Raw genomic sequence first — 25,000 nt, 5'->3', positions numbered from 1 at the left:
GAGTCATGGGACTTGTGTACGTGTGACATCTGAAAAGGGTTTGATGTCAAACTCACTTGACTCGTTTCTCTTTTTTTTCCCCCTCACAGCTGAATCGGAGACGGAAAATGCTGGAAGAGCACGCGGAGTGGGAGCCCTGGGCTGGGGTCTTTTAGCAGATTTAACCTACGAACCAGCTCAGTCTAGATCAGACCGTACACATCCCATCATGAACTGGGTTCACTCAATCATCTAACCAGACCCCCCTGTGGTCCAGTCTGAAGCACCACCCCTGGCTGGCTCGCCACGTCAGCGAGCGCGACTGGACCACTGAGGTCGCATGGCTGCGGTCTGGAGGTCACTCTGGGGCAGCCAACCACCAGCTCACTCATTCACCAGTGCTGTGTTTGTGTGAGTGTGTGTGTGTGTGTGTGTGTGGTGTGTGCTTTGATGAATTTTGTGTGTGTGTGTGTGTGTGAGTGGGCGTGTGTGCTTGTGAAAATGTGTGTGTGTGAAAGTGTACTTTGTTGAACGGGGAGTGTAAGTGAGTGTGTACATGAAAGAGTGTGTGCTTTGTTGAATGGGGAATGTAAGTGTGTGTGCGCGTGCATGTGCGTGTGTATGTGCGTGTGTGTGTGTACATATCAGTGTCTTTCTTCGTCTCTTGGCTTTCTCTGTCCCGAGTTGCTGTAAGACTGGACTGAGGCTGGTCATCTGAGGGACACGGCTGGACATCTCAGTGAGGCTACGCCATCAGGACCGCGCTGTCCTCCTCGTGGACGCACCGAAAGACCGACAAAAGAGGACTGACCGGAGGCTTTTAAGAGTGTGTGTGTGCGCGTGTGCGCATCTGTAGGTTGGGGGTGTGTGTGAGCACACTCTTCTTTAGCATATGATGAGATCTGAGCTGAGTAGATGAGGGCACAAGTACACTCGTGCTGGCTTCTGTTTGTTTGTTCTGGGTTTTCCTTTTTGTAACAGATGAGTTTTCGGAATTAACTTAAAAAAATCCATAAAAGTTTATGTAACATCCAGATGCCTCCTGTGTGTGTGTGTGTGTGTGTGTGTGCGCGCACATGTAAGTGTGTGCGTGTATGTGTGTGTGTGTGTGTGTGTGTCTGCGTGTCTGCATGTGTGCGTGTGTGTGTGAGTGTGTGTGTGTTGAGGGAATGACAGAATGATGGTAAAATGAGGAGGAGTGGAGAGAACAAAAGGTCTTTTTGCTGAGTTGCTGTTGAGTTCCAGGTTAACTCTTAAGCCATGAGCCAAAGAGGAGAGCTGCATGGCTACTGTGCTCTCTCATGCCATTGGTCAGAGGTTAAAGTTCACTTAAACACATCATTCTGAATCTGGGGGTCAGGATTTGACTGATTAGCTTAGCCGATTAGCAAGGCACTTCCTCGTCGCCATTTTCCAGAAATACATCATGTCCGGAGCCATTTCTCCTCATGCTGATTGGTGGCTGTTCCACTCTCAGCTCATGCACGAGCTTAGTGTGGGCACGAGCTCTCCTTCTATACCTTACATCAATCAGTAACATGGCACTTAATTGGCTAAGTAAAACGGCACCGGGAACAAGCCCCTTGAAACGCCATGTTGAAGCCTGAAAAAATCGTTCAATTTTGGCAATTTTCACTAGCCTAGCATTCCCATTGAAATGAATGGGGGTGGGACTTGTTCACTTTCTCCAGTTCTTATAATACCTCCATGTTCTGAACATAGTGAAATCCAACAATAGACAACCTCAGGGATGCGGCTATCTAGTCAGCTACAGCATCTCTTGGTGCTCAAGTGGACACAGTAGTCCACATTAATGGCCAGTGATGAGTTCTTGCTTAAGCTGGTGGTCCAAAGGGTTCAGCCATGAGTCTGTCATTGCACATCCAGGGAGTGGGTGTTTCCAGAAAGAGAGCCCCTTATCTGTATGTAGCAGATACTGCATTGTGCCCTTGGTGAAAAGGTGTTATCTTTTAGAATATTGTCTAAAGGTAGTGTCTCACTTTAATGATGTACTCTCCCCACCCGGTCTAGACACAAGACAAGTAGTGTGCCGTGGAGCTGCTAACCTCTGTTTTGTGTGGAACACCCCCAGCAAATATGCCCCTCTGACAAAGACTATTATTACTGAGGGGGTTTGCTATGTGCATTAGCAAGAGAGGCAACACTACCTTCCAATGTGCTCATGTGTGAAATCAATTTCATGTTCTCGCATTCTCACTCTATTCTCTGTTCTCTCTTTCTCTCTCTTTCTCTCACTCAGCCCCTCTCTCTCTCTCTCTCTCTCTCTCTCTCTCTCTCTCTCTCTCTCTCTCCCTATCAGCCCGTTCCTGAATTCATTTTCTAGCTGCTAGGGTTATGGCTTGGAAGTGATCATGCATTGTGCATCTTGAGTGTTAAGTTTTTTATTGGAATGGAGCCAGCAGCTTGACTTTGGCTTTTAGTAAAGGACTGTACCCCTCCAGAGTTCATCTCTCACAAACCCCCCATTCTCCTAAATAGTGCCATTATTCTGTCTGCTAGACAGTATGTACACCTATGCACATTTTGAGCAGCTTTTGGATGAAACAATTTTTGCAAATAGACTTCTCTTCAAAATATTACTTTAACTGTTAGTTATCCAAACATTTTTGGGGAAATCTGCAAAGCGTGAAGTGGTGTGATTGTGATCTGCAATAATCATGCATGTCACGACACCACCTCACACTAGGTTGTTAAGACTGAAAATGATTGATAGTGTGTTCTCACACCAAACCAGTCTATTATCTGATGTCATTTAAGACACTCCAACTTTCCCATGACCCTGGATCATTTCACAATATCCTTGTTGATCATTCTCATGCATGTGGTCTCAGCAGTCAACCTGTGGCAAGTGTTTTTCTCTCTGCCTCATACTGAGAGAGAGTGTGTGTTTGTGTGTATGCATGTGTGAGAGAGTTGCGGTGTGTGCTGCAGTGTGTGTGTTACTGTACGTGTGTGTGCTGTCGTGTGTGCACATGTGTGTTGCAGTGTGTGTGTGTCTGTGCTTGCAGGTGTGTTGGGGTGTGTGTATGTGTGCACATGTGTGTTGCAGTGTGTGTGTTACTGTACGTGTGTGTGCTGTCGTGTGTGCACATGTGTGTTGCAGTGTGTGTGTGTCTGTGCTTGCAGGTGTGTTGGGGTGTGTGTATGTGTGCACATGTGTGTGTGTGTGTGTGTGTGTGTGTGTGTGTGTGTGTGTGTGTGTGTGTGTGTGTGTGTGTGTGTGTGTGTGTGTGTGTGTGTGTGTGTGTGTGTGTGTATGCATGTGTGAGAGAGTTGCGGTGTGTGCTGCAGTGTGTGTGTTACTGTACGTGTGTGTGCTGTCGTGTGTGCACATGTGTGTTGCAGTGTGTGTGTGTCTGTGCTTGCAGGTGTGTTGGGGTGTGTGTATGTGTGCACATGTGTGTTGCCGTGCGTGCGTGCGTGCGTGCGTGTGTGTGTGTGTGTGTGTGTGTGTGTGTGTGTGTGTGTGTGTGTGTGTGTGTATGTGTGCACATGTGTGTTGCCGCGCGCGTGTGTGTGTGTGTGTGTGTGTGTGTGTGTGTGTGTGTGTGTGTGTGTGTGTGTGTGTGTGTGTGTGTGTGTGTGCAGGTGTGTGTGCAGGTGTGTGGGCCCTGCAGGCGAGAGAGGGAGTGTTGTTGTTGTGTGCCTGTTCCCCCGTGGCAGCTGTCACAGCTCAGCCCTGCATGGGCGCGCCTGTCAGAGCCTCTGACCCACTTCCTGCCTGGGAGAGGGAGCCAGGGCACCACTCAGGTGAGGCGCGCCAATCCAGCGCCCGCCGCCGCACACACGGCATCTGTCCCCACCTGAGACCCCCACTACCCTACAGCTGCCTGCTCCGCAAACCTCCCACACTCATCCATATCTCATGAACTAGCCATGGAGAGCCGTGTGTGTATGTGTGTTTGAGAGAGATTTTGTGTTTGTGTGTGAGAGAGAGAGAAAGAGATTTTGTGTGTGTGTATGTGTAAGAAAGAATGTTTGTGTGAGTGTGTGTATGTAAGAGACCTTGGGCATGTGCGTAAGAGAGACCTTGTGTGTGTGTGTGTGTGTGTGTGTGAGCTTGTGTGTATGTGTATATGTGTGTATTTGGTGAGCTTTTGTTTGTGGAAGTAATTTGTGGTAAACAACCTGAATCTGAAGTGTGTATTGAGTACCTTGAGGTAGTGCAGCTGTGATTGCGAGCACTCAGGTGTATATTAACCATGTGAAGAGGGAGACTGAAGCCTCCAGGCTCTGATGAGAGACTGATGAGATTGGACTAGAGGACACGACTCAAATAATCACTATGTCTCTATTCTACAAACTTCAAGTGTCCTTAGTGTGTGTGTGAGGAATCTAGATCGGTTTGTGAGTTTGAATCCCACAACTCCAAGCACAAACTTCCAACCTTGAGCCCCATGCTTTGTTTGGGCCTAAACTTATTTTCTGAAGCGTAGTTTGTGTCTGCTCATCAGAAGGGCTTATCTCTGGGTTTAGTGTGTTCACGGTCGACACTCCTGAGTGAAGCGCTTTGTGCCTCCACTCTGCTAATGGTTCTATTCTGTAGAATGAGCCTCTTGAGAGATTAAACTGTGTATCATCCATCGGGCACTTGACGGGGCCGGTGTCTTCAGAAATGGACCGCCTCGTTTAGCCGTAATCAGCTACTGAGCTGTAATGATTGAATCGAATGCTTTGGTGATGGACCCTCGGTTGCTTTTGTGAGAACGTCGCCGCGTCGTGAGTGGTAGATGCCATCGGCCGCTCTTCACAGCCCATTGCCCACTGTTATTTAAACGCTACGTTTACTGCTAGTTGCAGTTATTTATCTTCGCTCTGAACCGGGTCTGCACTAAATGATGAAATTTGCACAAATAAAAACACTAAAGTAGGACCAGAGAGTGCACTTTCCTATTATGTTTTGGAAGAACTTCTACTTTGAGATCAATCAGATAGTATGGATAGGTAATTAAACCCCAGTGCTGCTGGAGATTAAAGAATGATTGCATGAATAGCCAGGGGACTAGGATGGAAGTGGATGTTTATGAGATGTAAATGGTCTGTGTGAACCTGAGCTCTGCTGCAGTGGGCCTGACCTTGGAGCCCCCGCGGAGAACACAGTCATTATGCCTCGGTGTTTACTCATGAAAACATCCATGAAAGAATGCAGTGAAGACTATGGACAGTAGAAATGGATGAAAGGACACTGGGAATCTTTACAAGATGTTTGGATCGGGGGAAATCCTTGTTCCCAACGTATGTGTAGGTGTTTGTACTTGTGAATGTGAGAGTGACTGGTTAGCCTTTCATCTGTGGCTGGCCTCTGCATACTCTTTCTTTGGGGAATTGTGTGTGTTTGTGTGTGTGTGTCAGAGTCCGTGTGAGAAGTAGCATACTGTTGCCTCGCATTAGTGTCTGCACTTGTTTATGCATTCAAACTGATCAAGAGCATAACCCCCTAGGCCTCACAATTACCAGCTGCTCCATTAATCACATTTTAATGCAACTGCCTGGCTGTGTATGTGTGTGTGTGTGTGTGTGTGTGTGTGTGTGAGAGAGAGAACACGTGCAGGGCACGGCTCTGACTACACACTCTGTGTCCCGCTTGGCCCTGGCCTTGCCCTGTTATAGGATGTGTACAGAAATGCATGAAAAATGGAGAGAGAGGGAGAGGGAGAGGGCTGGCCTGGGGTCAGTAACGTGAGGAGTTTATCAACACATGGACATAGCATCATATAACCGTGATGGTGAGGTGATAACTATTGATCATGTTCACTTCTGTTCTTTAAGAAGAGCATACACACTCCTACACTCAATCATATGATTGGAGTGCAGCAGCACAGAGCCTCTGCTACCTAAGGGGGCTTCTCTCCATGTGGGCATCTAATGACTACCAACTACAAATCAATCACAGACTGTGTGTGTGTGTGTGTGTGTGTGTGTGTGTGCTTCCCTCTTGGCCTTGACCTTGACTGTTTTATTAAATCGTGTGCAGTAGAAAGGCCCCATATTTCTCCCTCGCTCCCTCATGTGTGAGGCAATAATGTGGCGCGCCCAATCAAATGGACCGGCTCTGATGCCTTGTGACAGGGACCCAATCACCTGTGGAGGACACAACCTACACTGACTGCTTACAGTCGTAGCACTGCAAGAAGGCACCCCTCAATATTTACACACACACACACACACACACACACACACACACACAAGCCGACACACAACTACTTAAGTGGTAACTTTCTCTGTCTTCAGACCAAGTCTTTTTTTTCAGTTGTGCACTTCTGCCAGAGCAAGCTTCTTTTGTTTTCCTCTCTGCTCTTTCTGCGGCCTGACATCACCCTCCTCTTCTCTGCTCTGTGCTGCTCTTCATTCTGCAGACGTCCCCAGATTGAGATGAAAGCCTTGCTAGGTGCAGGCCTGGCCAGGAACGGAGACTACAGCCTTGTCTTTCTGCGTGCATCAGTGTGCTGTCCTCCAGCCAAAAGCATGCTGACACATCTCTCTGCCCGCTCGAAAACCTCCACCTTCACTCTTGTACCCACGCTGTGTGTGTGTGTGTGTGAGTGTGTGTGGCCGCTCTTTGCATACCCACATCGTGGTGCTTTTGGAGATGGACGTCGTTTTTGTTTATGCTGCTTTGTAAAACAAATGGTGTAATGGAGGATGTTATGAACCAGGTGAGATGGATTGTACAGGAGAATGGCTATCTGACGACATATCCACATACACTAAAGTAAAACATACTAAATCATGTCCCCCAGATAAAGCATTGAACAGATTTTCCATTTCAGACAGACCACCTAGTTGGTGTGTGTTTCTCTCAGTCTCTCTCTGTCTGTCTTTCTCTCTCACACACTCCCTCTCTCTGTCTCTCTCCCTCTCTCTCCCTCTCTCTCTCACACACTCACACACACATATACTCTCTCTCACACGCACACACACACACACACACACACACACACACACACACACACACACACATTCTCTCTCTCTGTGTGTGTGTGAGTGAGAGAGAGAGAGAGAGAGAGAGAGTGTGGTGTACCGTTGTGGTGAGCAGTGATGTGTTGGTCGTAAGCTGCAGCTCTGAGTAAAAACTCTGGTCCAGATGTCCCTGTCTGTCTGGCTCCTTTTGTCCTTGCTGGCGTCGGTGAAGGTTGCGGAGCCGCGTTAAAGCTTCACCCCACAGGGAAACACAGACCTAATTCTTTATCCTCCACCCATCCGTCTGAAGACCGCGCCGCTTTTATCCGTCAGCCTCCCGCTGCACAGACGGAGGCTCACTTGGCAAGTGCGTCTGTCCAGGATATTTTTGGGTGCCGTCTGTGCCCGGGATGCTGATTTTCAGCGAGATATGCACGTCGGAGATGGTGAAGAGGGCAGCACCTGTGTGTCTGAAAGTGCCTCTCTCTCTTTCTCTCTTTCTCTTTTTCTCTTCTTCTCTCGCTCTCTTTTTCTTTTGATTTTTACACACACTCACCCACAGATTGTGAGTCAGTTGGTGGGAAAGATTTCGCTTCTGATTGATTCATTCAGCTATGGAACAAAAGCTGTAATTATGTCCAATCAAACTGAGCTGAATGTGTTGCACAGGTACCATTATTTGCACAATGCCCTGTATTGCTCCACTGAGAAGGATATCCAGGGTAAAGGGGAAGGATTTGAGTAAAAAAAGCAAGTGCACGTTTTTGGTGCTGACGGGATACATAATATTCTGAACAGAAGGAGAGTGCACACTCCAGCAGCTCAAATGCCAATAGTTTAATAAAAAAGGAAAGGATTTCACAGACACTAAATGATGAGCACTGATTCAATGTTCTGAATCACTCTCACATAGAAATGAGAGAGCCATGCTTTAATTCTCACTGAGCACTAATCACATGAGATGAACCCAGATTAGCCATTAACCCATTAACCCATCAAGGATGAGACTATCAGAAGCGCTGCTGCACTCACTGGGGCTCCCAGTTCACTCCCAGGGGCCCATGGGAGGCAACGCAATGTGGCCCTCAGTGAGGGGACACAGCTCCTCCATATTGTCACCAGACTCATCCAGGCACAACTATAGCAGTTAACCTGTGATGCATAGAATACGGGATACACCATTTATCTGGCAGCTGTTTTCCACTGACTTTTGCTTTTTTGTTTATTTTTTCAGTTTCCTGTTGGGGGCAATGGATATCTTGCAGTAGGGACCAGACAGTATAACAAGCTCATTGAACTGATGGCCATTATTGTGTCTATGAAGTTGAGAATAACTGTTTGAAGTAAGGTGGTTCTCGTAGACAGTGGATTGGACTACACACACTGTATAGGCTCAAGGTTCTATAGGGTGATATAGGCTCAAGAGTCCTATTATAAAATGGTAATGTTTCACTTACCACCCTGTCTGTGAAACTCGTGACTGTTCACGGTTCTATAGAGGTAGTCGCCTTTACTTTACTTTACGGCCTAGTTTGCCGAGTTTTTAGAAGAAAAAGTTTATCACACGTAGCCTACTTGTTTATGACACTGACCTTTCAACAGATAACGCTACCATTACCATAGAAAGCTATATTATCGTTTTCGTCCATCTTTAATTCAGTGTAATGAACTGCATTGGTCTGTCTAGCTTTAGGCGCTATAAAACAGGCGACAGTATGTTAATTTGGTCGCTGTAGCGGTTTGGCGCTTATAAAATGCATTATTCATCAAAGGATTTGAGCCAGTGAAGATTAGTCCTTGAGTGCTGTAAGTTTTGCCAACGCATTTCCTCACGTGTTCTCCTTCACAAGTCTGTAGAGATTTCATAATTCCCAAAAGACAGAGAATAAACTTCTCTCCGTCCTAATGCGAACTATGAATAATAATCAGTCATTAGCACGCCCTTGCATGGTAATCATTTGTTTATTATTTATTATGTCTGAAAGTAAAGGTCATCTGCACTGCATTGCAATCATCGTCCGAAATACTCCAGTGCTTTTTATTGATTTCCAGTCTCGGTGGTGCTAATGAATCTCTCTCTCTCTCTCTCTCTCTCTCTCTCTCTCTCTCTCTCTCTCTCTCTCTCTCTCTCTCTCTCTCTCTCTCTCTCTCTCTCCAAAACACACACACATTCTCACTCTTCACTCGCTTTCTGTAAATGCACAGAGCGCATGCGCTAGGAGGCGGTTTCTCTCCGCTTGCATTTGCAGTGAGAATTCTCGCTGGTTCTATCCATTCGCTACCAGTGCGTCTATGAGCTGCTTGGAAATGGACCTCAGCGCATCTCGGTATCACACCCAGCGCGATCAGCGTGGCAGTCAAGAAGCGACATGACAGCACACAACCGGGAAAAGATCAGCCGCCCCCTGCGGCTCTCCGCACTCTCCGGGCCGGGCAAAGGTATCCTCCGCTATGCCGTGCTGTTGGCGGTCTGCGGGCTCTGCTACACCAACTCTCTACGAGGGGAGTTCGTGCACGACGATGTGTGGGCAATCACCAACAACCCGGACGTCAGACCTGGCTCCAGCCTGAGGAGCATCTTTAATAATGACTTCTGGGGAAAGAGGATGTCCGATAACACCAGCCACAAGTCCTACAGACCACTGTGCATTCTCACCTTTAAGTAAGTTCTCTTCCACTCCCGCGTGCACTCGGTTTAAACAGGGACATGTCCAGCAGCTGCCCGCGGGTGTTTTGTCTGTGAGTTTACTGGATGTAGTTATGTTGCCGTGGTTAGTATCATATTGTTGTCCATTGATCTGTGTTGCAAGAGTTTGAGCCTCAATTCGCACAACAGTAACTTTTGGTTACGGTGGAAATTGTGGCACCTCATAACATTATTATGCTCCGCATACAGGCTGTGTGCTGGACAGGGCGATAGAACATTTTAAGTTTGTCCCAGTGTCTAAGTTAAATAGCATGGCTATAGTAAATATTGAGGAATATTTCTCTCATGTAAATTATCGCAAAAAAACTCATAAACCTGAAAGTGCATGATCCACAGGAATGCAATGGCGCAGCTGGGTTCCATTGGCAGACTGTATTCAAACCACTTGTTGCGCAGTGTGCGATGTGCAGTGTTTCTTTTGAAGATGTTCTTAATAACGTCATTTGGTGGCGTCAGGCAAGTCCGCAGATTTGAAATGAAACTTTTTGAGACACGCAGTGCTGCTTTTAAAAGTCAGGCAAAACTAATTTAGTAAACTAAAGCAAATTCAGTGCGTCCGTCAGTGGAGGGCGTGTTCGGTGGTCCGCTCTATGACGTTACGGCATTCAGCCTGGCACCGGTCCAAGGTTTTAGGGTCTGGAAATGAATCTTGAAATGTATCTGAACGCTTAGTTACACCCTTTCCGCATCTGCTGATTATTAATCGAGGGAAAAAACATGACGTCTTTTCCAGATCGAATTGTGCCGCAAACAAGAGTAGGCTACCTTCATTTATTAATTAACGATACACTTAATTTTAATTCAAGTCAACGCAACGTTTCTGCTTGATTAGTTGCATCTGTTGGAGAAATGTTAGGTTTATAGCAACGCGTTTTAACCCGTTTTGATTGAGTTACACAGGGGAAGCAATTTCACGCTGCTTAGATTCGCCGGTGCCTGTGATGCTGACTTGAGCTGTCAGTGTATCCAGGAACACAGTGGGATTTAACGTGTTTTTTTTTTTTTGCTTCTCCTGGCTCATCGGTGGCGGTGAACGTCAAAGTGGATGAGGTAGCCTGTAGGTTTTCTGCCCGTAGCCCAAATTAAAAAGCATGAAGTCAGTCATCCCCCAGGTGCAAGCACCCTCATACTTTTCTCAAGGTGAATGCGCAGAAGCAAATGATGGCCTTGAACATGATGTGAGGCCTATTTATAGCAATGCAATTACCCCACCCTTCCCTCATCTGTTGAGCACAGCTGGGTGAATATTGTGTGAATAATGTGACGCCATAAGGTGAGGAGATGTGCCCAGTGAGAGGTGTACAGTAGCCACTGAGGGAGAAGACCTCCACATGAAGAAACTCACAAATCGTGACCGCCTTGCGGTGCCTGTGGCCCCATCCATGTAAGGCAAACCGATGTTGTTGCTTAGAGTATATAAGTATCCCGTTTGATCCCGTGAGGGAAATTCGGTCTCATTCGGTATCATTTTATTTGTGAATTAGTGAACAAACACAGCACGCAGTGAGTACTCAGTGAGGTGAAGCACACACTAACCCAGAGCAGTGAGCTGCCTGCCCAACAGTGGCGCAAGGAGGGGTTAGGTGCCTCAAGGGCACTTCAGCCGTGGACTGGTTAGGGATCGACCCAGCAACCCTCCAGTTACAAGCTCGAAGCCCTAACCAGTAGGCCACGGCTGCCAGTAGATTGTAGATGGTTCCATTCTACGGTAGGCAAATATCGCCCACATATGAGTCTAATTTGAAAGTATGAAGATCAGAGGAGTGGTTCTGCATTTCTGGGACGTCCTTCTCTCTCAGAAGCATGAAGCAACCACACACTCCAGTTAGTGGCCCGTGGCTCATTTGTGTTAAAGCAGTTGAGAGGCTAAAGCATTATCACTGCTCCAGCGAGGCATCACCAGCTGCCATTCATATCCACCAAGAGCCATGAGTCCATGAGAGCCGATTCACACGGCCCATTTGACAGAGAGGTTTCCACTTGTTGGCCAGAGGTTCACTGGGTCTTGTGAAAAAGCCCTTTTGTAGACCAGTGCACCAGATGCAGTTGGTGCTGGAGCTGTGGTCAGGAGGACTGCTGTGGGGAGTGGGGGGACGTATATATGGGATGCACGCGCTCAAGCCATGCGGAAGCACACTTCTTTAAAGACACAAATAGACATGCTGTTAGGTTAATGCTTCAATGTGCCCACTTACTGTATTTGTTTATTAGGATGTGCTTTCATGCATGCTTGCACAAACACACACACACGTACACTCAAGCGCGCACGCTAACACACACACACGCACACACACACACACACACACACACGCACGCGCCAAAAGACACATGCACACACAGTTCTACTCCGATGTCCCAAAGGTAAAATTTGAAGCATAAAGCCAAATGCATAGTGACAGGTCTGGAGCATGACTCATGTTTTTCCAGCGCCAGCATCAGCTCTTACCTAGGCCTGGCTGACTGCACACTTGCACCACTATTTTTACCAAGTCACACATATGCATTCGCTGGAAGTGCTTAAGAAGAGGTAGGGCTGGGCGATATGGACCAAAAGTCATATCCCGATATATTTAGGCTGAATATCGATATACGATATATATCCCGATATTTTTCCCGCAAAGTAGCTGCTAGATCAAAGCACCCTTACAATTTGATTTAAGGCCCCCTTAACATAAGATCAGTCACACAAACACCTCTAAGTATTATCCTTAACATTTTCCCTCATGTATTTGAGTTTTCTCCTTATTATCTTAAGAAATCCCTCAAACCGTTGCACAAATGTCCAGCAGCCTAAAGGAAAACCCATATTATTCTCTGAGTCAATGCTGATAAATGTAGTTAATTAACCACTTTTAACAATTGAAAATGAATAAATCTTCTGCTAATATTACTCTTCAATCAAATAGGCCTATCAGAAGTTATGTCGTTTATTTAGGCCTAGTGGTAACATAGCTAGCTCAAGTCGTCCTAACTGATAGCCTACCATTATGAGCTTTGGTTTGGTTCACCAGGCAACATGTAACAAAGATGTTTTGGTGCACAAATGGTCTGGCTCTTTGGATGACAGCCAGAGGATAATATCTAACTAGCTAGCTAGTATAGTTCAATTCATGTCTCAGGATTTACTTGATGAATGGATAAATGTCACCGAAAATTATCACGGTAAGATTATAGATCATTAAGCTTTAGGCTATTGTGTTTGGTGGATTGCTTTCTAATTGCATAACTTATTAGCAAGCTAGTTAGTTGCATATGTTGAACGTACCTGTTGAGTTGTTTATCGCTAACATTAGCTACTGATAGGTACATTAGATGTACAGTATAACATCGTGAAATTAACGTCACTGTTCTAAGGTGCGCCGTGTTTGGCTGCGTCACCCGTCAAACTGGTCAAAGTTTATTATCAGATTTGTCGTGTTATTCGCTATACCATTTTATAGACAATATGTGCTCACATCTTTATTATTTTGGACAGTCAGTCCCGCATTTCACCCTCAGAAAAGCATGCACATATTAGCAAAACGAACAATCTCCGTGGGAACTGGAATTTGTCGTGCCAGAAAATCCCTTTCAATGCAAATGAAAATCTAAATAACTTAACGAATTTCCTTACCTAAGGATACCATTTAAGACATTTTGTGCAACACCCTTAAATAAATTCCTCACATAAGCCTTATGGTTGATACTTAAGGGACACAACTTAGGTGCTGTGTGCAACCCCGCTCTGTGTCAGAAAGAGGAGGGGCGGGCGCGGGGAGCAGCGCATAGAGCTCCGGCCAGCGGCTTGCCTGGAGCAATCAAAGCGCAAATTTGAACTATATCGGTATATACGATATGGTCTAATTCCATATCTCATTTTTAAAAATATCGATATATCTAAAATATCGATATATCGCCCAGCCCTAAGAAGAGGTGTCACCGTGTGAGTGGGTTGTCCTTCAAGTGTTAACTCTGGGCTTTAAGATGGTCTCGCTGCACCAAGGAAAAAGCTGCAGTCTAGAGTAGAGCTCTGGTGAGGACACACAGCTGATGTGTGGAGCTTGAAGATCACTTTAATTTTAGACAAATTAGTAGAATGTATTACTTTCTGAGAGCAATTCTCTGATATTAAATAGTAGAGTGGCTTAGTTGCCCTTTCAAATGGCACATTTCAGATTTTCATTCAATTTCCACATTTCAGATTTTCTTTTAATGAGTTGTATTTTAGTTTCTTTGCACAAAAGTATTTCTTCCTGCCAATCAATTCATTTGAATTAGTCTAGAATTGTAGACGGGGAGGGGACCAGAGAAGGGGAGATGAGCCAGTGTTAAAGTGAAAGAGTCATGGATGATCTGGCATAAGAAATCTCCAGATGATAATGGGGAAGATGGAAGGGGGCAATCAGCTAGAGAGTGACAGGGTCAGAGTGTGTGGTGGTGGAGGAGGAGAGAGGGAGAGAGGGAGAGAGAGAGAGGGGGAGAGGGAGAGATGGAGGAGTGACCTGCCCTGATGTAGACATTAGTCATGCTTGCATGGGGGCCCTGCCTGACTGTCATGCTAACCTCGTCAGCGTCCCCCTCTCTCCCTCTCCACCCCTCCCCTCCCTATCCCTCTCTATCCCTCTCCATCCCCCTCTCCCTCTCTCCTCCACCAGACTCTCTCTTTCCCCCTCTCCACCCCACCACCCTCACCTGCTCGACGGCTCCATCTCCCTTTAGACAGGAACGCATTAACCTGACTATCTGCACATCTCCGTGACGGAGCGCCCTCAACCAATCAGCTAATCCCCAGGGCCCCGAGGAGCCGTGCGGCGCAGGGGAGGTTAATGCCCCCTCTCAACGCCCCGCCTTTCACAGCAATCACCCCCGTGAAATATGGCCGCCGCGCGCCTCTGACCTTGTGTTTAAAGCAGACCTGCTGCAAAGGGCGTTTTCTCCCCCATCTCACACGTAACCCGGGCCAAGAGATAATGTATTTGATGTGACGCTTCTCGAAAGGTTGAACACCATTCACCATCTCCACCTGCGAGACAGAGGCCGCGCATCGATTGTCGGCGCCGTCTGAAGAGACTTCCTTTTCCATAATGAATGCACCCTTTTCTAATTTCATTATCAGAATGGATTTAACCCTACTCAAATACTGCACATTGCTTAATTAGAAAAGATTTTTAGATGGGACTTTGATTTAGCGGTGGCTATTATGGGGGATAAAATATAGTGACTAATATATATTCTTGGAGCAAGGCCCCACTCCTGCTGGTGCATACATCTAAATGGGAGAGAGTGTGTCATTTAAATCTGTCTGGAACAATTGAGCCTAATTAAATTCAGCACAGTCACGTCCTAAAGAGCCGCACACTGTGGGGAAGAGAGGCTGTCTGCCCAAATAATATTGGAACAGATCTCCTCTCATGTTCATCCACCGAGCACCATTTTTACTTCATCAGTTCAATTTGGAAAAAAATTGGCATCAGTCTGGAAATGGATGTTGGTCTATTAGCTGACTAAACCCGAGATGAAAGCCAATAGTAACGGATAGTGATATGTTGTGGATGATGATGGTAACCCAATCTGTTGGCCTCTCTCTAACTGTGTGTGTGTGTGTGTGTGTGTGTGTGTGTGTGTGTGTGTGTGTGTGTGTGTGTGTGTGTGTGTGTGTGTGTGTGTGTGTGTGTGTGTGTGTGTGTGTGTGTGTGTGTGTGTGTGTGTGTGTGTGTGTGTGTGTGTGTGTGTGTGTGTGTGTGCAGGCTGAACATCGTGCTAGGTGGGATGGAGCCCTTCTACTTCCACGTGGTCAACGTGTGTCTGCACTGCGCCGTGACGGCCTTGCTCATGCACACGTGCGAGTGCTGCGTGTTCGACGACAGTCGCCTGGCCTTCCTCACCGCCCTCCTCTTCGCCGTGCACCCCATCCACACCGAGGCTGTGAGTACGCACGCACACACACACACACACACACACACACACACAAGACACACAGTACAGACATAATGATGCACCCATGAACAAAGCGAGACATTGTGAACAACAGTTGTTGATAATGAAAGACAGAGCCCGTATCACATCCTCTGCCCTCTCCTCCTCCACCATGCTCCACATGGAGCCCCATCTGAGGAGAACCCCACCCACCCATATCCAGTTAAGGGCTAGCGTGGTGCCGCCTCTCCTCTCATCTTGTCTCGTCTCCGTCTCTCCCTCCATGGCAAGCTGCTCCTGTCTCCTCACTCATGCGCCACAAGCTCTGTGGTGGAGATGCCCGCAGGCAGTCGGATATGACAGCTGTCGTGTTTCTGCCTGCTGAAAACGCGCTAGCGTGTGCGCCGAATTTGCTTCATCCCACTTACAAGAGCGTCGGATACATAGACAAGTGATAGATGAACTGAGAACAAGACAGAGAGAGAGAGAGAGAGAGAGAGAGAGAGATGCCTAGTATGGTTTTCAAAAGTGGGGCGAACGTGGAGAAATTACAAAACAGCCAAAAAAGATTCGATTTATGCGCGATTTCAAGATTTCTAAGAGCGAAACCGTTAATTTTCCCCTTCAACTGGTGAAATGACCCCAGCATGAACTACGTTTAGGCACATCTAGCAATAGAGGACCCAGAAATAGGTGTTGGGGTGTATAATTCTGGCCATAATCATGCAGTAGAGTTCAGGCCAGTTAGCAGTTTAAGGGCACATTAAGGGGAAGTAGGACTGTCTCTGCAGCAGGCCAGCCTAATGAGCAGCAAGTGGTCATGCATGGCTTCAGATGAAGATGAGCCGAGTGGAAGTATTTGTGGTTGTGGGGAGAGGGGAGGAAGGGGAGGAGGTCAGGAGAGGAAATTGCGGTGGAGCCGTAGTGTGATCCTGTGGGAGGATGGAATGCTATTCCGGGATCGCACCAGCCCATTCCGTGGAATGCGAGGAATCCCTGCTCGCCGGGGTTACGGCCGGTTGCGGATGTAAATCGTGCTGTCCCGCTGCAGCCTCCGATGGGAACGTTCGGCGCCGCGCGCCCGTCACGGTGACAGCTCCTCCTGTCCTCCTCAGCTGTTGCAGGGGTATCTGGTGTTGCACGGTGAACGCCCCACCTCTGGCGTCTCGCAGGAAGTCTGGGCCCGCGTGCAGCTGTTCCATCGGTGGCATGGCAGTGCCACTCTCTGGCTAAGGGCACAGTGGAGTCTTGTGGCAGATTGGGCAGATGTTGCTTTAAGTGGAGCTGCGGGGGCACAGGCCGGTGCTTGGCGGTAGGAGTCATGGCAGGGCTTGGCACCAGGGCTGGTCTCACAGGCCACAGTGCCATGACTGCATCTGGTGGTTTGGCAGTGATGTGGAGCAGCAACTGGGTGGAGTGGACTGAGCTTGGTGGTATGGTGTGGGGCTGCACAGAGATGGACTGTGTGTGGGTTGAACCCTCTCTCCTCTTTTCTCTCTCTCTTCCCATCTCTCTCTCTCTCTCTCTCTCTCAATCTCTTCTCATCTCCCTCTCTCTCTCTTCTTATCTCTTCTCTCTCTCTCTGTCTGTCTCTCTCTCTCTCTCTGTGTCTTTCTGTCTCTCTCTCTCTGTGCCAGGATGGATCAGCCCAGTCTGAGTAAACAGGTTATATCATTAGCATTGGGGACCAGCTGGAGCTCATTTCATTTAGCCTGATACGGAGATTGAGTGGGCAGAGGGGGGCAAACAGACTCACACACACACACACACACACACACACACACACACACACATATTCACACACACTGAGAGAGCTGAATACTATGCTAATTGCAGCGGACAAGCCATCTCTGATCATACTACAGCCGTGGAGTGACATGCAAACAGCTGGCCTGATTAATGTCACAATAGAAAAACAGCTTATTTCCCCCTACACAGAATTAGTGTGTGTGTGTGTGTGTGTGTGTGTATGCGCGTACCCGTGTGCATTGTGTGTGTGTGTGTGTGTGTGTGTGTGTGTGTGCATGCGCTTGGAGCATGTGAGCATGTTTGTTAGTGTGCCTGTGCCTCTGTCAGAGAGAGAGGGAGAGAGATTTGCTGATTCCCTAGTCGACGTCCCATCCCCCTGTGACAGGCACACAGACAGACAGACAGACAGACAGGCACACAGACAGAGGTTAAGCATCTGCCACACTGCAGCTGTCTCCCCTCTCCAAGGTGAACTCTGATGTTAGGAGGACTGGTCTGGCCAGAGCGGCTGCCACGCACAGCCACAGAAAGGGCCTCCTGTTCCCCGCTCAAAGGCCTCCATTCAGCCCAGATAGAGAGAGAGAGAGAGAGAGAGAGAGCCTGAGTGGCTCATTGCGGCCATCCATCTGGTCACCCCCCGGCCGCTCCTTTCAGGTCAATCAGAGCGATGAGAGCTGGACCCGGGGGCTGCTGAGGACGACAGAGCCACAGAAAGAGACCGGAGGGAGAGAGAGGGAGAGAGAGAGGGAGAAGCAGAGAGAGAAGCAGAGAGAAAGGAAAGGGGGAGGCACAGAGAGAACGGGAGGGAGAAAGAGAACACATGCTGTCAGGCGCTGGAATGAGACAGGGGTCTGTTTGTATCTAAGGATCATATGATCTGCGCACAGCTGTATGTGTGTGTGTGTGTGTGTGTGTGTGTGTGTGTCTGTCTGTCTGTCTGTCTGTCTGTCTGTCTGTCTGTCTGTGTTGAGGATGCAAGCACACTTAGACCTTTTCATGTGTGAGTGTGTGGGTTCTTTGATGGACAGAAGGGCCCAATAGCATTTCTCTCAGTGGAATTCCTGTCTAGTTGGGTAGTTTCCTAAAACGAGGGAGTTTTCTTCCTGTGTTTTTAGAGTGGAGCCAATATGCAATTACCACCCAGTCACCATACATATCTCAATCTACCGACATCGACCAATGAGACGCAGAGGCAGGAGGGGGTGGGGGTAGCGGGGCGGTGGACCTTTTTAAAGCTCCCCTCGAGGATCGAGCACTTTCAGCCTCCCCCTCCTCCACCTGAGGAAGTGTGGAGTTAAAAGTTCCCCAAGGGAGGCCCTACACACACACACACACACACACACACACACACACACACACACTTAGACATGTATGTACACACACGTGCACACACACCCACACACACTTACACACACAATTTGTGCACTAATCAGCTCCAGATGCGTCACTGTGGTGCTCTGGGGTGCTGGGCTGGGCGTGTGGATCGGCGCTGGCTGCCTGGCGGTGGTTCCCCTCCGGGCCCGCTCCCAGAACCTTCTAGAAGGATGTTTGTGCGTGCGCTCACTCCTTTAAAAACAAGGGCAAGGAAGGGGCTGAGTCAAGCTGAGAAGAGGAGAGAGGGAGGAGAGGATGAGAAATGAAGGAGGGAGGAGAGTGGTCAAATAAGGGGGATGGGGAGATGAAAGGAAAGGACGGATAGAGGACAGGACAGAGAGGGGGAATCTATCTCTCATTCTCCCTCCCTCTCTCTATCCCTCTTTCTCTCTCTCATCCTTCTTTCTCTCTCTCTCTCTCTCTCTCTCTCTCTCTCTCTCTCTCTCTTTCTGTCTCCCTTTCACCCCTCTCCCCCCATGTTCCCTCATCAATAAAACATCTGTTTGGTCCACCTTCTCTGTAGGGGTAGTGTTCACTGCACAAACTGATGAGGTTACACACAGTATGTGAGCACACACACACACACACACACACACACACACACACACACACACACACATACACTCACTCACTCTCACATGCACACACACTCTCACACGCACATCATATAGTCCCCTCAAGTATGAACACTGACCTGCAACACTGAGATAATAGAGGCTCAACCTTGTTGAATTCAAATGACATGAAATGAAGAGTGAGGAGGAAAAGTCCACTTGTGTGTCCATCCAGACAGCAGTGTGTGTGTGCAGTGGCCAGTGTGGGGCAGGTGGGGGATTGCTGGATTGGTAGGCTTTCAATCGTGCTGTCCACTTCCATTCCAGGGGTTTATGAGGGAGGGAAGTAGCCAAAAGCCTGGATTTATGGCTCAGGGTCCCTTCTCTCTCTCTCTCTTTCTCTCCCTCTCTCCCTCTCTCCTTCTCACTCTCTCTAATTCCTTCTCTCTCTCCCTCTCTCTCTCTCTCTCCATCTCTTCATCCCTGTCTCCATGTTTATGTGCTGCTACACTTCTGCTTGGAAGTGGCATGTTTATTCCTTAAGTGCATCTGAAATATTACCCTGACATGATAGTCCTTCAAACTCTACACACGCCTTTTCAGCTTCGTCTGAAAGGCTTAACCAAAACTCACTCTCTCTCTCTCCCTCCCTCTCTCTCCCCCTCTCTCTTTCTCTCTCTTCCTCTTCTGCAGGTGTCTGGAATTGTTGGGAGGGCAGATGTGTTGGCCTGCCTGCTATTCCTCCTGACTTTTCTCTCCTATATTAGGTAACACGATTTCTTTGTGTGTAGTGTACCACTTGATATCACTGTAATTGTATTTACTTAAATACTTAAATGCACAATCATTCTCAAATGCACTAAAATGCTTAAAACCATCACTGCCATGACAACAGAGAAGCTTAGAGTCTAGAGTGGTGCTTATATTAAAATGATGAATCTCGCTCTTCAACAAGTGTTGCATAATTTATTTCTGCTAAATATCCTCAACGGCACATGAATTGCTGGAAACAGTGGCTCTTTACGTTTCAACACTCTCCAAGGACCGTGAGCTCTTAATCGCTTAGTGTTTATTGCAGTATTCATGTTTTCGGCGCATAAGATGTGAAGGAAAGGATGTACAGAAGTGTGGAGAAAGAAGAAAGGAGTGGAAAGATTGATAGTTTAGAGAGACTTAACGAGTCAGGGTGGAATATCTAGCACTCACACTGGATTGTGTTGAGAACTCCACTTCCACACGAGTGTGTTTGACTCCTCCTCCTCCTCCCCCTCTGTGTCTGCAGGAGTGTGTCCGTGTGGGGCTCGGAGGAGGGGATCCCTGGCACCGCGTCGCCCAGCTCGCTGCTCATGAGTCTGGGACTGGGCACCTGCGCCATGCTGGTCAAAGAGACGGGCATCACTGTCTTTGGCGTGTGCGTGCTCTACGATGCCCTGGTGTTGTGCCGCAAGCCTTTCCTCCTGTAAGTGCATACTCTCTCTCTCTCTCTCTCTCTCTCTCTCTCTCTCTCTCTCTCTCTCTCTCTCTCCTTCTCTTGCCATATATATGCTTAATGCTGATTATGTGACTGAACATTTGTGACCTTCAAGGCACTGAATGGATTTCTGTTAATGTGGAAATTACACAGTAGAAAGTCAAGTGTGTGTGTGTGTGTGTGTGTGTGTGTGTGTGTGTGCCTGTGTGTGCCTGTGTGTGCCTGTGTGTGCCTGTGTGTGTGTGTGTGTGTGTGTGTCAAAATGAAGCTCTATATGGGTCTTGCTTTTTGGTCATTCAGTGGTATTGCATGAGAAGTAGTGATGCCATGTCTACGTGCAGATCCTGACTTGACCAGAGAAACTGAAAGTGAAAAGCGAAAAATGTTTCTGGATACTGGATGAGTTCCCCTGGAATGTTTTGTTTTGCTGTCAGATGCTTTGAGCATTTAATCAAAAGGAACGCTCATGTTTGTTCTCAAATCAATTTTGTGTGTCATTGTTCCTCAGGCGTCTCAGCCTCAACAGTCCCTTTGTGGGTCCCTGCTCTGACATTGATGAATATTACTTATAAAGGTGTTGTTTATTTAGAGTTTTCCCCAGGGCTTATCTGTGTGGTCGCGCTGCTATGGCGACCAACTTTTGAAATGCTTTCGTTGGATGTGTTTCAAGTGACATTTTTCTTATTTCCGATGTCCTTTCATTTTTTTTTTGCGCTGCTCAAAATGTAGTGGAATCATGTGGGACTCAAAGAGAGGAATCAAATGACAGAACTGGAAATGACAGGATCCAGATGCCTTCGGAGCATGTGCAAGCGAGACGCGGCCGCTCTTTGAAGAGAGACGGCGTAGAGAGACAGGCAACGCTGCGGCGTTGGTGTAAACCGTTCTCGTGGGCTGCTGCTGCGGGTGACTTTTCAGGAGGCTGAGCCACATGACCTCGGCGTGTTCAGCGTGCGAGAACAAAAAGAGTGTGACAGCTCTCCGTCTTCTAGCGCCCTCCATCTCCCTGTCACGCCTGTCATCTGGCACACAAGGGCATTGTTAGGACTTTTATCTAATGCACGGGTATTTACCCATCTTTTTTTTCACCCACACACACACACACACACACACAGTGAGAGAGCGAAAGAGAGATACACACACACACACACACACACACCACACCACACCACACCACACCACACCACATCTGTGGAGGATGCATGTGGTGAGGGAAAGGAAAACTGCACTCTGTGGTCACAACAAAATTGCACCACCGCAGCATTAGTGCAGGATGGTCTTTGGCTTAGGGATTATGTGCGCTTTTCTTTGTGTGTGTGTGTGTGTGTGTGTTTGTGTGTTTGTTGTGTGTGTGTGTGCGCTCGTACATCTATGTGTATGAGATTGTGTGTGTCTGTTTGTGTGTGTATGTAGGTGTCTACTATTTATGTGCCAATGTGCTTCATTGTGCGTGTGTGTTGGGGTGTGTGTGTGTGTGTGTGTGTCTGTGTGTGTATGCGCTTGTTTCTGCAGCCAAATGGCTCCAGATGTTTCGTGGCCTGGAGTGCTGCCTGCTGTGTCTCTCTCTCTCTCTCTCTTTCTCTGTGTGTGTGTGTGTGTGTGTGTGTGTGTGGCGCAGGAATGCTGTGTAATGGGTGGCTGGTGCTGGTGGTGTTGGAGCTAGATGGGCTGAGAGATAGCATTGTCAAGAGGAACAGCAGCTGAGAGGAGACGAGAGGAGAGGAGAGGAGACGCTGTGAGGAGGGTGGGGGAGAGAAGGGTGGAGATGGGGGGGGGGGGCTGGATTGTCTCAGTAATTGCTGCAGTTGTCTGTCTGTCACTGAAGCCAGAGGGAAGGTGGAGGGGGTCAGAGAGAGAGAAAGAGAGAGAGAGAGAGAAAGAGAATGGGAGAGAAAGAGGGAGAGAGAGATTTTACACTAGTCAGCTATGACTATTCTGCTTGGGTGAATAACATTCCATCACATCAAGCCCTTGTTAGCACAGTCCTAAGTATACTTCAGTACAAAATGTGCCTGAGCTGCTAGTATTTCATTTTTATATTGCAGAAATGTGAGGCTTCGCCCTCTCTCTTCCCCCCCTTGCTTAGGCTATCTGTGTATGGTAAATCTGTGTGGGTGTGGGTGTGGGTGTTGCGGCAGTCTCCCCAAAAGCCTTGGCAGGGACGGCTCCTTCCGAGCACGCTGTGCCCGAGCCCGGGGACTGCCAAGAAGAGCTGGCACGCTCCAAACCTCCCTCTCTCCCTCCTCCCCGCTTCTTTATGTCTGTCCTTCAGATTACCTGCTCCCCCCGTGCTGTAATAACCTCTTAATAACCTGCCAGTGGGGCCGCTCTCCCCTCTCTCTCCACAAATATATGCACCAGTATACAGAGCCCCGGCAGCGCTCCCTTAAGACGGACCGAGGCCGCTCGGTTCTCCTCCCCTGCACTCACGGTTCTGCGTGCTCGTCCCCCGATCCTGCACGGAACTGAGAATATGCGCATAGTTTTATGATGGCAGAACCGCCGCGCGCAGCAGCAGGATGGGTTGAGAGCGGAGGCCGTCCGTCGGGTACAGCGTAGCCCCTTCTCAGGGCTTCAGGCGAAGGCATTGTCCAGCTGCCAACTTTCCTTGTGTGCATAGCATAGCGTGCCTTGCAACGTGTTCCAGCACCGGCGGCCGTAAAGCACCCACACCCAATTACGGCATCGCAGCAGTGGTCGGCCGAGCCTCTGCCCACACACATGCGCCCGAGCTGGGCCTCGGCCCCACTTGAGGGCCCCTCTCTTCCCCTTCATGTGCCGAGCTTTTGGAGTGGGGCTGCGGCATCGCTGCCATCTGTCACCGTTACGCCACATACCGATGCTGCGTGCACAAACACACACACACACACACACACACACACACACACACTCTCAAAAAGCACAATCCTGCGTGCACATTCACATATACAGTATACACACACGTTCACACACAAACACATACAAACTTGAGCCAGAGGCATGCACACACACACACACACACACAGAGTCAAAAAGCACAAAAAGGCGTGCACATACACACACACATAAATGCATACACATACACACATGCACAAACACAGACATGTGAACACAAAAGCTGAAATGTTCTCATATGTGGTTGTGAGAGGGGGGTGGGGACTCTCAAGAGAGGGAAAAGTTTTGCTCTGGCAGCAGTGTGGTGCTTTGAACAGTCATCATAGGGAGCGCTCACAGAGCTCGACTATATGGGAGGAGGAGGAGGAGAAAGAGGAGGAGGAGGAGGAGGAGGAGAAGATCCCCAGGAACCAGAGAGCAGAGACAAGAGAGGCTGGCTAGAACAAAGGCGAGAGCAGCTGGTAGCAGCCTTGGCTGGAGGTGTGGCTCTCTCTCTCTCTCTCTCTCTCTTCTTTCTCTCTTCTCTCTCGCGGGGGGCGATTGTTTGTGATCCCAGGGGCCAGCGGACTCACTCCAGCGCTGCCTTATTTATCGGATTATTTATTTGATTATTTCACTGTAAAGCGCCTCTCGGGCCGGCCGGCGCTCCTCTGCTGCAGCTCCCTGTCAGAGGGCCGCTCTCACGGCTGAGACACGGCTGAGACACGGCACACAGACGGCCTTCTGAGACGGAGCCGCAGTCCGCGCGCTGCCACTGAGAGCCTGGACCGGCGCCCTTTGATGATGTCACCGGGCAAAGCCCTGTCAGCGGCTGACGGTTGCGTTCGCCACGGCCGGCGGATCAGTCTGGCAAAGGGTGGCCCGAGCTCGGACGGACGAGGCAATGCCGATGACGAGGCACGCCGGAGAGAGAGGAGTGGAATCCTCTTTGTGGGGATGGAGAGGAGCCCTCTAATGTGATTAGAGTTATTAACCCGGCTCAGGCTCACGCTCACACTCACCATCGCTCCCACAGACGCCACCGACTCCTCTCTCTCGCACATACACACACCATCGCTCCCACAGACGCCACCGACTCCTCTCTCTCGCACATACACACACCAGACCAGACCAGCGGCCCCAAGTCAGGCCTGCGCTTCCTGGGGAACCGAGAGAGGGAAGGGGAGTTAAGCCAGCGGGTACCTTAGCTTAGCACACTAACGGGTGGAGATTTGGCCTGCACTAGCTGCCTGCTCTGCAATAACTACTGAACCGTGCAGACGGAGGAACTAGAAGGGGGAAGAAGGGTCTGTTCACAGGCACTGCAGCGCTCCGTCACATGCTGATCTGTTAGCTTGACTTAACCACCTGTTCCAAAGTAACCTTTGAACTCTGTTGTGTCTCTGGTGCTATCTGGGAGCGTTGGCCTTGTGAGAGGCGTGCTGGTGTGCTGGGCGGTGGTCTGCATGCATGTCCACGTGAGCGCTTATCTGCCCG

General features: G+C 48.7%; 2 protein-coding genes across 4 annotated transcripts in view; both read left to right on the top strand.

The window, feature by feature from the left end:
• Positions 1–1,013, top strand: part of ipo8 (importin 8) — a 15,749-nt gene extending 14,736 nt beyond the window's left edge. For both annotated transcript variants that reach the window (XM_062518349.1, XM_062518348.1), the window contains one exon: positions 90–1,013. In XM_062518349.1, the coding sequence (XP_062374333.1) occupies positions 90–93 (4 nt within the window). In that variant the 3' untranslated portion in view covers positions 94–1,013. The remainder of the gene's footprint in view (positions 1–89) is intronic.
• Positions 1,014–9,152: 8,139 nt separating this feature from the next.
• tmtc1 (transmembrane O-mannosyltransferase targeting cadherins 1) overlaps positions 9,153–25,000 on the top strand; it is a 78,656-nt gene continuing 62,808 nt past the window's right edge. For both annotated transcript variants that reach the window (XM_062518415.1, XM_062518414.1), the window contains exons 1-4: positions 9,153–9,562; positions 15,334–15,511; positions 19,873–19,946; positions 20,462–20,638. In XM_062518415.1, coding sequence (XP_062374399.1) covers positions 9,270–9,562; positions 15,334–15,511; positions 19,873–19,946; positions 20,462–20,638 — 722 coding nt within the window. In that variant the 5' untranslated portion in view covers positions 9,153–9,269. The remainder of the gene's footprint in view (positions 9,563–15,333; positions 15,512–19,872; positions 19,947–20,461; positions 20,639–25,000) is intronic.

This window comes from Sardina pilchardus, chromosome 17 (genome assembly GCF_963854185.1).
Source record: "Sardina pilchardus chromosome 17, fSarPil1.1, whole genome shotgun sequence".
Lineage (NCBI taxonomy): Eukaryota > Metazoa > Chordata > Actinopteri > Clupeiformes > Clupeidae > Sardina > Sardina pilchardus.
The sequence above is the reverse complement of the archived record's forward strand: the minus strand, read 5'-3'. Positions and strand labels throughout refer to the sequence as shown.